Consider the following 15,757-nt stretch of genomic DNA (forward strand, 5'->3'; position numbering starts at 1 on the left):
GCCACCTCCACCCGGCATCAATCTATGGTTTCTTATTGGAATATTTTAGAGAGCAGTGGTTTCAAGACAAGAGAGACAGCTAACTTCATATTAGCAGATGAAGCCATGAGTTTCCGAGATCATTTCTAATCATTTGTCACATATGGACTGTGCTCTTTAAATATTATATTGTGAGCACATGCAGATTGCTACACTGAATTAACTTCAAAGTGATGCTCAGAAACCAAGTCATAATCAGAACCCATTACTTAAACTTGATACGGGTTAGGGAATATGCAAAACCAAGAGCCCATTTAAGTGATAATGGCTCTGTGACATGAGCCAAAAAACATAATAAAGTCTTCTGTTTATCCCTCTGGGCTCAACTAATGTTCAAAATGTGACACACTCTTTTATTGATCTGAGACCTTGCAACATAAAAGCCCAATTTATGATAACTGCATTCCTTGGGAAACAAATATCTTGCATAACTTTACATTCCTTTGACTGTAATAGAGCTCTGATCTTTTTTATCTCTCAATTCGAATTTTCTTTGTTTTTAACTGTTTGAGAAACTACTTAATTAAGAAGAAAATCTGACAGATTTCAAGTCAAAACATTAAAATGGAATTTTTATATACATGACGATTGTCTAACCTTTTGAGGAACAATGAAGCTGGGTTCTTTTGTTCTCTATGCAAAACAAATAAATTAAAATGATTTGTTTTCAATAAAAAATCCAAATTTGGTAGATATGAAATAAAAATAAAGGCAGCTTTATCTCTTTACACAGCTACAAGTGGGAAAATTCTTTCGAAGCAAAGCAGAAAGTCCATATATAATAGAACAATTTCTAAATTCTAATATGTACAATTTAAAATGAATATACTCAAAAAATGTAAACTAAAATAATGATTCGTGAGAGGATTTAAAAGACAGACAACTAAATAAAAGAACTTCAAAGGTGGAAGTGTATAATAAATGGACACCACACTTCAAGCACACACTAAACAACACTATGTTAAGAGATGTGCATTCTTTATAGACAAACACACATACACACACATGGAGAAGTGCAATGGAACCTTCCTGTCTTAAATTATGTAAAGACAAGATCTCCTATGCAAATTGGGAGCATGGGGACCACGGGAGGGAGTTGAAGGGGAGGGGAGAGAAAGGAAGAGGAGCAGAGAAAAATGGATAGCTCAATAAAATCAATAAAAATTATGTAAAGAAACAGCAAAGGCAGCATTTTAAGAGGTTTGTCTAAAATACAAAGAGGCAGAAAGTAGAAAGAGAAACCTCTATACATTGTAGGTAGGGTTATACATTGATGTTTTATTTTAAAAACTAGCAAAATGCTAATGCTAATACTATTTGCCTACACTTTCTTGTGCTCATAACTGCTTGCAATTCTCTCTGCAGATGATTAAAATAGACAGGGGATAAGAGAACATAGGTTGGTGATTGTCATGGGCTCACCACACGCAAGACGCTGAGCTCTCTCAGCACACATAAACGATGTCTTCCAAACTCGACAGGAAAAGAAGATTCACCAACAAAACACAGGATGAATAGCATCACTCTGAGCAGTAAGTACAAGGGCAACACGCTGCACTACTAATGAAGAGCTCTGACGTATGTCGAGCAAAAGGTGATCAAATTAAGAACGCTGAACAATATCTTCCTATGTCTAGAAGCTTCTGATAGTGATTACCTCGGACAAGTGGGTGGGATGGATGGAAGAATCAATATGACTACGTCCCTTTCGCAGTGCTCTAAAATTATGCATGAGTAACTTTGAACATAATTTTCAGCATATTTGTAATAATTCTTTGCGCATTTCATATATACATACAATATGCTTTGATCATATTCTCCCCTCCTCCCTCAATTCCTCACAAACTCCACCTGTCTTTTTTTTCCCATGGGGGCTAGACATTTCAGTTTGCATTGCTTTTCAGGGTCACTTCCCCTCACCTTCATTTAAATTCTCTCCTTCTTTCCCTCACAGAGTCGAGTCTGTATTACCCTTACCCTCATGGGTATGAGTACAACCACTGCAGTGTGTTTGGCAGACCAGAGGCCATAACTTTAAAGAATTTGATCATCCTTCCCCTAGAAGACAACCACAGCTGGGAATTGGTGAGTGCGGCCACCCTGTAATGGGAAGAATATGCTATGTGTCTCCGGTCCTTCTCGTGGCTTCCATGTTCTACGAGCCTTGCTGTAAACGCCTACAAGGTCAAAATTCAAAAGTACTGTATAGCTTCAATTTATCTTGCCAAAACACCAGCATTTCATTTTAACTAATGCCTTTGTTTCATTTTATGGTTTTTATGCATAAAGACTGCATTAATTTTCTAGATGATGATGGTTTGTATACCAGACGTTTTCAAACTGTTTAGTCAATGTTTAGATTGCATGATTTGTTTTAATTTAAAGATATGGTGGTACAGTGCTTGTGACTCTTAGTTTATTCAGAGTAGCTATCCACATCAGCGCCTTTGAAAACATTCTACAAATCTCATCACTGTAAAACTTATAGTTCTTTTTTCAGCACCAAGATAAACTAGTAGGTTATAAAGAACAAAATTCATTTATTTACACTCATTTATCTAAAGACTAGCAAACAAGTTTATATCGGTTCAAAATGTATTGAAGTGATTATGGCAATCAAAGGTAAAGAAAAAATACAAAAGTAAATAAAAATTGTTTCAAGTAATTTTTTATAGATCTGCAATTAACATTGTAATTATCAACAGTAGTATTTCCATCTTGACATCCTTTTTCAATGATATATTCTGAGTCAGTACTTAAACAATGACTTTTCCTTTTCAAAATCATGTTTGTTTTATTCAGAGATTTGGCAGTTATCACTTCTACTTTTAAAATACTTTGATTCAAATCTAGATCCAAGGTACAACAAAAAATTCTAAATGATTTAGAAAAATAACTGCACCTTCTAATGTAATAAGACTGTCTAGTTGACTAGATTAATTATTACCTTCTGTTGCCATAAAGACCTTGAACCATCAATAATTCCCAATATATGAGCCTTATCTTGTTTTTTGTACCTTTGATATAAGTGAAATAAGCAGTGTAGAACAAATTTCCACAAAACATTTGACGAAGAAAAACAGACAAGTTCTGTAATAACATTCTGTGCACATAAAAAAGATTGGCTCTGCACGCTGTAGACTGGCCCCTTCCTCTATGCCCTGCATTCTGCCCCAGTCTCGATTCCAGGGTCATGAGTTATGACTTTTCTTTTAAATATATGGATTTGTCTTAATGGAGTAAATGTGCCCCAAATTCTGGCTATGCTACATTATAGTGATATAACTGCTTCCTGTAGCATAAAGAAACACCACAATGAAAGAGGTAGTGTCTAGTCTAGAAACTTGACAAAGCTTAGGTAGGACACTGCCGTTTTCACCCATTGCTGTGACTGAACTTCTAATCTCATCTCTGTTTCCAGAAGCAAGTAATTTCAACTCCAGTAGTTATCTGGATTATTTTTAAGCATTCCACATGTCTAGGCAGATAGAATACACTAATCTCTGAGGCCAAAAGAACATGACAAAGGACTCACTAGTCACCAGCAACCTATAGATTGTGTGTTCCTAGGAGAGCTCAAAATGAACCTGGCTTGTGTCTACTGCAAAGTTCTTTCATCTTTGGTCCTTAAATGCATTAATCATGGAAGGTAAGAGAATGGTGCCAACTTATATTTTTAGATTATACACAATTTTCAGCTCTTTTTACGTATCTTTTGAACCATAAAGAGAGACGCGGGTGAGGGACATGCCAAAACTTTCCAGAATGTACATAGTCACCAGTTTTCTTAAAATGTTAAAAAAATAAATAAATAATCTTTGCCTCTGATAAAATGAACTCATATTTGTAACAAATTCAACTGGATATTTATTTTATCCCTGAATATCCCCAATAGTATTATCAGGTATGACAATGGAATTGAAAGTTATCTTACACAGAATAAATGTCATGTATTACACCATGAAACTGCTAATTGCACTCGTCTGGTTTTGCCTGAATTCAAAGCCTTTGACTCTTCAAACTGCATTTCATTTAAACAATTTTAGTGTAATTAATTTAGCAAGAGAACGATGAGGAATCTATAATATTCCTGTTTTTGTAAAGGGTTGAGACATCTTAATCTTATGATATATACTAAGAATATGGGTTTTTAATATTCTGTTGTGCAATATATAATATAGGGATGGGCACAGTCCTACTCAATGTCAATAACTCTAATTTGTGGTCTCTCTCATCTGATAGCAATCTGCTCTTTATTTGAAGCGGTTCCTGGGGTTGATTTTCTTATTTCTCATTGACACCAAATAGCATTTGTTTTGCTTGTGTATCCAAGCTGTACGAAAAGATATCAATACGACATTTTGTGTTTCTACTTAGCAAGTGAGCATCAAAGATATTCACTATAGGAAGTAATAATAAAAGTTTACTATTTTGTGTATATTTTAGACCAAATTCAGCCCTTGAGGTTTTTGAATGAATCTTCAAAGCAGTCCTGTAATGAATGCTCTCCTTGTACAGAAATGGAAACTGAGACACCATCAAGCAATTTGTCAGTGGCCGACCCCAGGCACAGAACAAGAATTCAGTTCCAAGTGTACCTTAGGTTGTGAAGTAAACAAACTAGTGTTTATTTTTTAATTATCATGGAAGAAACCCTTCCACATTTTTCTTTCAGATGTTACCCTTGACTTACTTCTCAGATAGAAACCTCAAGATCTTATGAACTTTTCTTGCAAATAATTAAAATAATATGCTTTCTTGATAACTCTTGAATTGTAGTTTATAATCCTAAAATGTTCTCTATGTAAAATATCTGTAAAGACATATAAACTAAATAATAAAACTCTGAAAAAGGATGAGTTAAATTATGTATTTTGAAATAACTAAGAGGCTATAAAGCAGTCATCATCGTTCACATAAATTAAAAGACTGGAATTCATCATTTCACAAAATGTCAAATACATTCCACGAAAAGAAGGTAATGTTCGTGAAGAAAAATTGGGATATAACAAAAATGTGTTTATCAAGAACAGCTAATGAAACCATCTCTCTGACACACACTCTCTCTCACACACATGCACACATGAATATATCTCTAAACACGCCACTTTTCTGTGCCAGTCTCACATACAAAGGAAGCACTATTATAGAAACTATTTCTGTGATATTTGGATTACTGCAAACAAATAGCGCCATTAAATACATGTAATTCCCAGAAAATAACAAACACAAAACTCTTGATAATTATGTCTACATTGTTTCAAATTACCCCTGAGAAATTCTATTTAACAATGTCTCTAGAGTCACCAAATTCTCCCTATAATGCAACCTTATTTTTCATAATGAAATTATTCTATTCTCCTAAAAACTCTCCTTCAAAAAGTTTTCTCAAAGTTGGTTTTGTAGCAGTAGAACATCATCTTAATCCTACTACTTCGGAGGCTGAGGCAGGAGGATGTCAAATTTGAGGCCAACCTGGCCTTATTATCAAGACAGTGACTCCAATAAAATAATAATTTTTAATGACTCAAAATCTTGGAGAATTATTAGCAATTTTTAAAAACATTCTTATGATGTTAGGATTCTAAGTTTTAGGAAAATGATTTAAAATAAGTTTCTATTTAAGCATTTTCATTGTTAAATTTTGTAATTATTTAAAATTTAAAATACCTTTGTTTAATAGTTTGTAGTTCAGTGAGTGTGTGAATGTTAATAAACAGAACTACCTCATTAGTGTCAACATAAACTGAAATTTAAACTGTTTCTGGTTCTTTTGAGATAAACCCCACTGTCATTTATCAACCAGCTGTGGAATGGCTGCATCTGACAAGCCCTTGATGCCCATCTGACAAGCCCTTGATGCCACATTGCCTAAGATATGATAAAAAAAAAAAAAAACCAAAAAACTTTTCTGATGCTATGGTATCTCCAATTTTCAAAGACATTTTTTTCCCATCCAAGGATAATAAAACACCTCACGCTGTGTTTTTCTGAAGAGGTATAACCACTCCCTCCCTTGCCTTATTTTCCCTCTGGACATAGTAGGTCATTACTATATCATATCAAAATTAGTATTGCAATCATAATTCATGCTTTTGGAGAAGTTCAAGGCCAGTAGAGATGATTCACCATGGAAAAGTCCCAAGTGAAGCACACACCAAATCAAAGCAGGATTAAAGTAAGAACAGAAGGAGGGAAGGAAGAGACACAGAGAACTCATTCCTACAGCCCTGCCTGGGAACCAAGTTCCGGTGCACTGAGGTTTGTCTCCTTTCTTGCTGTGATATACGTTCCTGCACTTTAAATCTGGCATTTGTAATATACATCAGAAGAAATATTGTTTCATCCTGACTATACTACTCACCTATAAGAAATGAAATCTATATAATCACATGGTTGATGTTGTCCCTGCCACAATGGAAGTAACACTAGAGGAACCTGAATGGATACTAAGTCAGAAAGAGAACTCTGGCAAAGGGTTAATTCAGTCATAAAAAATAATTGGGCTAAAAAACATCTTTTGTTATATCAAATTATATTACCCAAACATCCATGCTGAACATGGAAATGAGTGATTTATTCTTTATTTGTTTATGTAAGTGAAGAATTACGTAATATATATATATATATATATATATATATATATATATATATATATATAAAATTTATACCCATAGGTAGCTTTTGGGTTGTTTAAACCTACTTGCCTCGTGTCAATCAGTAAAATCTGGGTATTTAGAAAGATTAGACTAAATATTTATAGTACAGGGATATTTTCTGAGGCTCGCTGAGATTTTAATAATAGTAACAGTGTCAGAGACCCACAAAAGAAGTGCCACACATTTGAAAGCAATCTTAACGAAGAGGGGGAGAGCACCATAACACGAAGGTGCCCTATTCACATTACATTAGGCAGAAAAAAAATTAGAATATGCCTTAGTCCTACATAATTTGTGCTCATATTTTGAATATTGAAATAACTACAAAGAACAAAGAATTTAATGATGTGTGGGGCTAAATAGATTGCACAAGACAAAAAAGTAAGTTTCTGAAGAAGACTCCAAATAGTAAAAATAATAAAAATATACATTGTTTTGACATAGAGATGACATATTTTTTAGATTTCAAGGTATAGAAATATTAAAATATCTTAAGAAAAATTTTACCTTCAAATCTTTTAAAAATTACCCTAGTTTTTCCCAGCTGTAGTGTTTCTACTCACCTGGAGACAATTATAAATTTTATCATACTAAATTGTAAAACAGCCCTTAGGTTTAATCTGTAAATTAGAAATAAACACTTTAGACTGTCTAATTAATGTACTAATGTGAAAAATGAAATACAACAGTAAGTTAATACACCCAAAAGAAATATCAATATAAATAAAATAAGAAAAATCAAATTGCTAGAAGCTAACTCAAATATAAACTATATAATGCACAAAGAAAACAAAAAGTCATATCCACAAAGTGACCACAATATACTCACACAGGTACATACACACACACACACACACACACACACACACACACACACACACTGCAAATAGAGTAATTGGTCTAAAAAAGAAATTATTCCCATGATATCTCATTTCTGGATGTTTCCTAAATGGTACAAATTTTTAATTCTGAACATTTAACTTATTTTTTTCACTAAAAGAAAGAACACAAAAATTATTCTGTGTAAAAGCATAGATATTATTGGAGAAAGAGTTACTAAGATAATGTAAGAATAGCATCCATTTTCTGGGAAATTGGTAAACCCTTCTTCAAAAAAATTTTCCATTTACATGAAACTTAAATTATGATCACTTTTGAAATACTAGCTTTGAGCCCAAAATTCTCATTTTCTGATTTCATGAAAGGGACACAACATTATAAGAGGTTTGATAATTATTAAACTCCCTGGAGATAATCTCAGAAATTTTACCTACAAATTGCTAGTAAAAGTTCTTTAATTTTTCAACTGAATTAATAGAATCTTCAGTAGAGCCAGTATAAGAAACAGAAAAACATTTATTGTGAGACCTGTAAACCCCAGTCAATGTTCAACTCTAATACGAGATTAAAAGAAGAGAGAGAGAAAACAAGAATAGTTCTTCATGTTAATTTAGAGTCAATGCCCTTTATAGAAAGTACCGTTCGATTACCTGTGTCTGTCGAGCTTTCTTATAGTGTCTGAAACACTGAACTAATTAGCCGAGAGCTGCTCTTGCCCTGTCAAGACTACAGGTAGTTAGGAAGCTGGAAGGGCTTCTTGTTCCCTAGAAGCCAAGAGGACCAGAGAGCTGAATCTATCAGCATCCAGTCGTCACAATGTCCCAGCGCAGTGATCTGGGCCTTTCTGTTTCCTTTACAGGCTGGCTGGGAAACAGAAAAGCTCTCTGAGTCTTGAGTCAGCAGACTGAAGCAGCTAGGAATCAAATGGAAATCGACACAGATGCATGATACAATTTCATGCCATGACTTTTTTTTTTACATACTTGTTTTCTGTGAGCCCAAAATACATCTATTTTGATCAATTACAATCTTATTTCTGGAAGTTCCTTTGATAAGTAAAGCACAAAAGTTTCAATACCAGCAATTCAACAATAAATTAATTATTCTGATATAAATAGGCTACTTCTTTCATCTAATGTTTTAGTTGGATAAAATAGTATTTAAAAGATTAGTAATGTGTTCTTCCTAGTTTATGTTCATTTTATTCATACCATAATTTCTTTTTTTCTTTTATTCATTCAATTTTATTTCTTTTTTTAATTTTTATTTTTCCATTCAATTATTTACATTTCCTTCCCTCCTCCCAATCCCCTCCTGCTCCCCCACCTCTCCTCCTTCCTCTCCCACCCTGCTTGCTAGAGGGCAGGGAACCCTGCCCTGTGGGAAGTCCAAGGCCCCCCCCCCCACATCCAGGCCTAGGGAGCTGTGCAATTTCTTACCATAACAGCATCCAAGTTAGTTCTGGTTTCTTTAAAATGTTTCATATTAAATTTAATAATGCTGTTTTTAGTATATTTCTCAAGGAAAATAGATAAATGTGATTGTCTGAGTAGCTAATTACTATGTGCATCCTACAATTAAAATTATATATATGCACAATGCCCCAAACACACAGGATTCCTTCTAGGTATAGTGTATTAAAGGCTAGCAAACATTAAACAATTTAATAAACACATATATGCAATCTCAATAATGCAGGATTAAAATCCAGTGATAGAAAAGACACCTCAGAAACAATATCTTGTAAAGTTAAGACTTAAAATCTGATACACACACACACACACACACACACACACCTACCTATGCACGTACGTGTATGCATTCACACATGTGCGTAGGTACATGTAAAATGATTTTAGAGTTCTTTCTTTTAGGAGATTTTCTAATTTAGGCAATTTTTAAGTGTCTTTGTGAATCAACTTTACAAAAATATACAGAATTTTCCTTTTAAAAAATAAACTCCAAAGCAATCTATTTCTTAAAGCAGGCAGTGAATGCTGTTTCTGAACACAGTAATTTAGTTAATTATTCCCAATTCTATTTTGTTTACATCTTTTTCTGTTTCTCTAAATAGATTCATCTCTAGGGTCTTGGAAGGTATTCAGTGTGTGCAGCAGGTCTATGGAGAACAATCTTTTCTCCAACATCTCCATCTGCTGGCTTAGAGAAAAAGTAAAATTTCACTTGTTATTTCTTTGAAGGTGATTTTTAATTTTTTAAAAAAATATATGCTGATTCATAGAATTAAAATATAAAATTTTTAAATTATTGCTATCTATACAAATGCTTATTTACCATAATCATTCATTAAGATAAACAGAAACAGATTATTATGTGCTAATTTAATATTTACTCCTTAATCCCCAAACCCTGGGAGATAGGATACTCATGTATTTAGAAAGTTTCTCTTTTAGTGTTTTTCTAATTATTGCCACATTAAATATGGCTAAATTGTGCTGAACTTATAATGTTCAATTCTTTCCTAAAAATCCTTGTTGGCTTTGTTAGCTATAGAAACAACAATATCAACTTATTATTTCCTCTACATTGAGATTTTCTGCTATCATGATAAATTGCTTGTGGAGAATTGTTGAAGTCCCTTTCCGCGCACACACTGATCCACTCTGACAAGACCTCAGAGGCTACTTCCTAAAACTACTTCCAAGACCACAGAGTCAATGATCAGAGAACAATTGCTATTTAGATCACGTTTTCTGACCATTGGAAGGCAATGGGGACATGGCGCTGGATGAATGAATTTGGAGGGGCCTCACTCCTTCCAACCTCTGCTCAGATGATAATCTCAATTTTCTCCCTTCTTTTCACCTTTGCATTTTCTTATAGCGAAGGCCGGTTTAAACATTCATTTCAAAAAAATATCTTCGTACCACTTGTAGACAAAAGGAAAGAAAAGACATGGGGAAAAGAAAGGAAGGGTGTGAAAAAGAAAGAAAGTGACAGAGAAGAAGAGGAAGGGAGGTGGGAGGGAGGGAGGGGGAGGAAAGAATGGAAGGAAGGGGGGAGGAAGAAAAAGGAAGGAAGGAAATAAAAAGAAAAGAACACAGGCAGCTACTGGAAATCTGTCTTCATCTCCTCTGGTATCCATGGAAACCAATGGGAACAAACAGGTTCTCCCACTATCCCTCTGTGACTGAAAGGTGTGGGAGCTGAGTGCAGCAGAGCTGCTATTCCTGATCAAAATAAGATGACTTCCTTTCGTTTAACTCAAACCATCTTGAAGTCTTACTTAGATCTTTAACACCATGTCTGCCTCACCGTTCCTGCCTAAGGCCACCCACCTCACAAACACAGTTTAGTTGCTAAGCAGAACCTTTCCTCCATCAAAACACCATTAAATGCTAACATTTTGCTTTCTTGACAAACACATTCGATGATGTTGATTATTCTCTTTGCATTGACTAAGATAAAGAATAAGGGAGTGCAGAAGGAGCGATGCATGATTCCTGTAACACATTGGCATTAGAGAACTCCTTCGGGTTCTGAAGAAAATGGGGACATTTTGATTTTATTTGTCAATGTTCCTAATGCTGTTGCATCCTTCCTATGAAAGAAGCTGACTAAATACAGCACACAAGTAAAATCCAGAGCAGACTTTACATGATCATGTTTAGTTTCATACATCTGACAGCAGAGATTCCTATTTATTTAACCTTGGAAGTCATGGTTGTGTGGTTGTGCTTCATACATATTCCTCCTATATCCTTCTTTCCCTTTAAAGGGTTAATTTCACAATTTTTATTGTCTTTAGCAAAAGAAAAAAGGGAAGGAAATAAAGGAAGAAAAAGAAAAAATGGTGAAAATAGTTCTCTTTGCGGGTTTTGAAAATTTTAAAAAGATAAAATGAATTTTAAAACATGTAAATTGACTTTGCTTGCTCCACTTGTTAATGTGGACTCTAGAAAATTCTGTCTACAAAACTTGGTTTCTGTAATTGTGCCAATGAGTTGTATGCAGCGGTCAGGAAGCTCACAGCACGGGAGTCACAAAAGTCAAGGTGCTAGATTCTCCCAGTGCCGTCTTTTTGTTTGCTTCGTCCATGTTGTTTTGGTGCCTGGTATAACCATGTATCAGAGGGAAGTCTTATGATCTGGGAAATGACATTTTAAAATTTTTGCTTCATTTTTTTAAGAAAAAGAAGAAATCTACAAAAACAGTGACGACAAGTATACTGGATTCTCAGAACTATCCGGTCAGATATATGAAATTCAGTAGTTAAATGAGAATTGGGCATTTGTTTCATGTGTGTGTATGTATTCTTATCACGCATCTTATTTCAGTTCAGTTCATTCTCGAAATAAACCCACTTAACAACATTAGACTTGAGGATACACACCACACAAACTCTATATAATCTCTGACTCTAAAGAACCCCAGTAGAGTGGCTTCCACCTGTTGGAATTGAGAAACACTAATTTAGTTTGTGGATGTATCTGTTATTTTCCCAGTAAGTTTGCCTCATTATTTTACCAATATTCAGCTCCCTGATTATTAACTATTTTCACAATGTCTTGTCAGTATCTCAGAAACTATGTACACACCTACTTTGCAATAGAACGCGTCATGACTCTGTATATGTACATACCATTTCAGTTAGGTAAAATGCTCAACACGGGCATGTCAAACTGCAACTCACAAGAAACACGAACAACTTGCTTCAGTAGATCCACAGGTCAAATATGGATGCTTTTGACATTTATTTAAACAGTTTCTTTGTAATTTCTATGTAATAACATGTATTGCATTGTGATACCCTTCTATGACATTCTATTACATCTTATTTATTCACTTATTTATTTGGAGGGTGGCATGTAGAGGTCGGAAGACAACTTTCAGGTGTCAGTTCTCTCCTCTGGTGTCAGGCACCCAGGGAGTAAACTCAGGTTCTCAGGCTTAATGAAAACAAAACAAAATAAAAATACAGAAAGCTTTTATCCACTGAGCTATCTGGCGTCCCTGCTATGTGCAAATCCCCCTTCTATCATTTCTACCCCAAGCTCTAGTTCTCCGTCGTTTCTGTCTCTATTGCTACGTGCCTTTCTTTAATATTAACATTGTAGGAGATCTTTATAAGTTGATCCTTCAGAAAAGGTAGAATTCTGGCCATGTGAATGACTACAATCACATTACCCTAAGCTACTATTTATTTATTTATTTATTTATTTAATTTCCACTTATCCGGGGACGGGAGTTGCTACCTGGCCTGCTCATGTCCCCGGTGTTACAAAGCTAAAGCTCAGAATACAGGACAGGTTTCTCAGGGGGAGGTGGGTGGCCTGCTGTGGGGCTTGGGCATTTCCTCTGGTGATTTTCCGCTCTGTCTGTTACATGGTAGTTAAAGTGGGAGGTAAGCCACCTGCAAATCTTCCCCAAATTGATATCTATGGAATGGAAGCTGAGAACATCAAGGCAGGAAACATCTGCCAGCCTGGAGGCCGGAAATGGTGGCGGCTGGGAGCATGCAGGATGATGCTGCCTCAGCGCAGGGGCCCTGCTGCCAGCCTCGGGCGACCTCGCACTTGCGACTGGGCTCGGATCATTCTGCCCTGAAGCCTTGCCAGAGCATCCCCGCGAGTTCCCAAGCCCTGCGCAGAGGACAGGGGCTGATACTGAGAACTGCAAAGGCTAAAATGGCTGATCTGCGACTTCTTCAGATTTCAAAACTCAGCCGGATGCAATCGCTTCCGAGTCACCCTCATTCTCCAGTCGCCTTTGCCCGAGCCTGAAAACCTGGAACAAAGCACGCGCGGCCAGCAAGTGCTCTGGCCATCCTGGGCACCATTTAAGCAGGAGCTTAAGTGAGCTAAGAACGGACCTAGCTTCTGGTTCTCACCTTCCTCATCCCCATTCTGCTGGCGACCTGGTTGTGGTTTGTATCCCCGAAGCTGGCAGACATCCATCACCACCCTCTCCCCCTCTGCCTGCATCCTCATCCCTTCTGGGTCCCTATCCGCTTAGCATCCCTTCCCCTCCTGCTCACACCAACCAGTCAGGGCCTGCGTCAGCCTCGTGCCCGCGCCCCTTGGGTGGGCATTATGTAACAGCCCCGGTCCCAACTCCACAACCATTGTAACAACTTGTCCCGTGCAATAGAAGGACGTGGGGCTCACGGAGACGGCAGGTCGGAGCTGCCCTGCCAGGCTACAGGACTAAGGCAGTCCCCCCATGAGATCTGTCCAACAGTCCCACAGCGCGCCCTGGGGAACAACGTGTTCTCTGTTGGTAGGATGCCAACAGGCGCACAAGAGGGAAGGGGTGGGAGAGTCTCTTTGGAGGCTCCAGAATCAAGCAAGAACCCCCCCACCCCGACCCTGAGAAAGACCGGTCGGAGTCCAACCCCCACCCAACTTCTTAGTGCGCACACTGGTACACTGTTCAGTGCCTTTCCCCCCTCTCCACTGCCTGCCGGCCAGTGGGGGTCCCCAAGATTACAGCCACCTTTTTTCTGCACCCTCACACGCACGCGCGTGTGCAGTCACTCCCACCCACACATGACATGCCAGCAACACACACACACACACACACACACACACACACACACACTCACCATCCCACACGCATTCAGTAGCTTGCTTTCCCTGTGCAGCACTGGAAATACATGAATATTCATTACTTACAAGCATTGGTGACTGCGAAACTGTTGGCTACCTCCAAATTGTCGATATGGGGTGTCAATCTGAACTCCGAAGTGGAAAACTGAACCATCCCTACCCGAAATGCACTGTATTCTTGATCAGCGCCCCTTGGAAATAGCCCCCCTGCAAAGAATAAACAGCAAGCAAGAGAACTATGTCAGAGCCCTGGAGAGATAAGATTGGAGCCGCTAGCACCCAGCAACCCTAGAGCCTTTGCTACCCGCTGGGATCAACACAGTCACTGAGTTGGGCAGCAAGGGCTGGACATCCAAAAGGTGTTCAACGCGCCTAGGCACAGAGGAGAGTCTGAGGGCCAGAAATATTCTCCTTCTTAATTGCAAGCTTTGAGTTTGTATTCCCCACAAAATCTGAGCACACTACAAGACGCCTTCAAGGCAGAAGTAATGCAGTCTGGGGGTCAGAAATGAGCAGATCTTTCCCTCTATTGTGTCCAAAGGCATAATCATTTCTTTTTGCCTCAGCCTAAGAAAATCATGTATATTCTAGGTAGTTTAAATCTGGAATGCAGTCAAGGTATGACATAAGTCTACATGACATGAATTAATTTGCCCACTGTGAACAAAGATTACCAACACATTATGCACAATTCAAAGGCAAAAGGTACCTACCTATCTGTATGCTGTTAGAAGAGACACCAAAAATCAGTCCCCATAAAACAGGAGAAAGGAGGACAGAAATATGCATAATCTTTTGCATTTCCAAGAAAAGTAGAGCATCCACAAAATACCCCCTCTTTTTCCTTTTCCTCCTTTTCCTTCTTTTGCCGTTTTCCTCAACAAATTAGATCCTCTGCATTTTGAGATCGAAATTTAGCAAGGAGCTGCTAAAAACACGAAGTGGAGGCAGAAGAATCCTTATTTCCTGGGTCTTGCTGGTGTCTGTTGATGCCTGGCGTCCTGTCCCCTCTCTCCTGAAGTCCCGAGGACTGGCTGAATGCAGTTTTCAGCTGAGCTGCCGCTGTGGTCCCGGTGTCTGGGAATATTCAGCACCCTCCCATGCGCTCACACAATCACCCTCTTTCGAGCTCTCTTCTCCTTCTCTCCTCTCTCACACGCGCGCGCGCACACATACACACACATACACACGCGCACACACACACATACACACACACACAGGAAAGTCACAGAGAGGAGCAGGCAGTCCCCGGCGCGCGTGCGCGACTCGTGGCAGGCGGCGGGATCGCGCACCCACCCCTCCCCCGCACAATGCCCCGCACCCCGCACAGCCCTAGCAGCTCCTGCGAGGTGCCGAGAAAGAGCGGCTCAAAACCGGGCAGCCTGGTGCCTCTTAGAGACCTCCAGTCTTGCACATCTGAATTTTAGCACCGAGGACAGCGCTTCTGTCTGTGCCCTGGGCTGAGGTTGCAGGGCTTTCTGTAGCTGCAGAGATGCTCCAGCCAGATCCAAAGGCTGCAAAACTGATTTCCGGTTGCTGTGCCTAGGAAACCGAACTGCTAATTGCTGTTGGCGGTGGCGCTTTCTTCCGTCGGGCCCTGTTGTTTTACATTAAACAAAACGATTATGATTTGATCGCCTGAAAATCCAC

At 38.1% G+C, this 15,757-nt stretch overlaps 1 protein-coding gene across 5 annotated transcripts in view; it reads right to left on the reverse strand.

The window, feature by feature from the left end:
- The window catches only part of Gria2 (glutamate ionotropic receptor AMPA type subunit 2), a 120,838-nt gene extending 105,518 nt beyond the window's left edge, over positions 1–15,320 (reverse strand). For 3 of the 5 annotated variants that reach the window (XM_005344130.3, XM_005344129.3, XM_005344131.3), the window contains exons 1-2: positions 14,821–15,320; positions 14,174–14,314 (exon numbers count right to left, since the gene is read on the reverse strand). In XM_005344130.3, the coding sequence (XP_005344187.1) occupies positions 14,174–14,314; positions 14,821–14,908 (229 nt within the window). In that variant the 5' untranslated portion in view covers positions 14,909–15,320. The remainder of the gene's footprint in view (positions 1–14,173; positions 14,315–14,820) is intronic. The other 2 variants (XM_005344134.3, XM_005344133.3) reach the window with 1 other exon arrangement.
- Between the last annotated feature and the right edge of the window lie 437 nt (positions 15,321–15,757).

The sequence above is a fragment of the Microtus ochrogaster genome, chromosome 1, assembly GCF_000317375.1.
Source record: "Microtus ochrogaster isolate Prairie Vole_2 chromosome 1, MicOch1.0, whole genome shotgun sequence".
Taxonomy (NCBI): Eukaryota; Metazoa; Chordata; class Mammalia; order Rodentia; family Cricetidae; genus Microtus; species Microtus ochrogaster.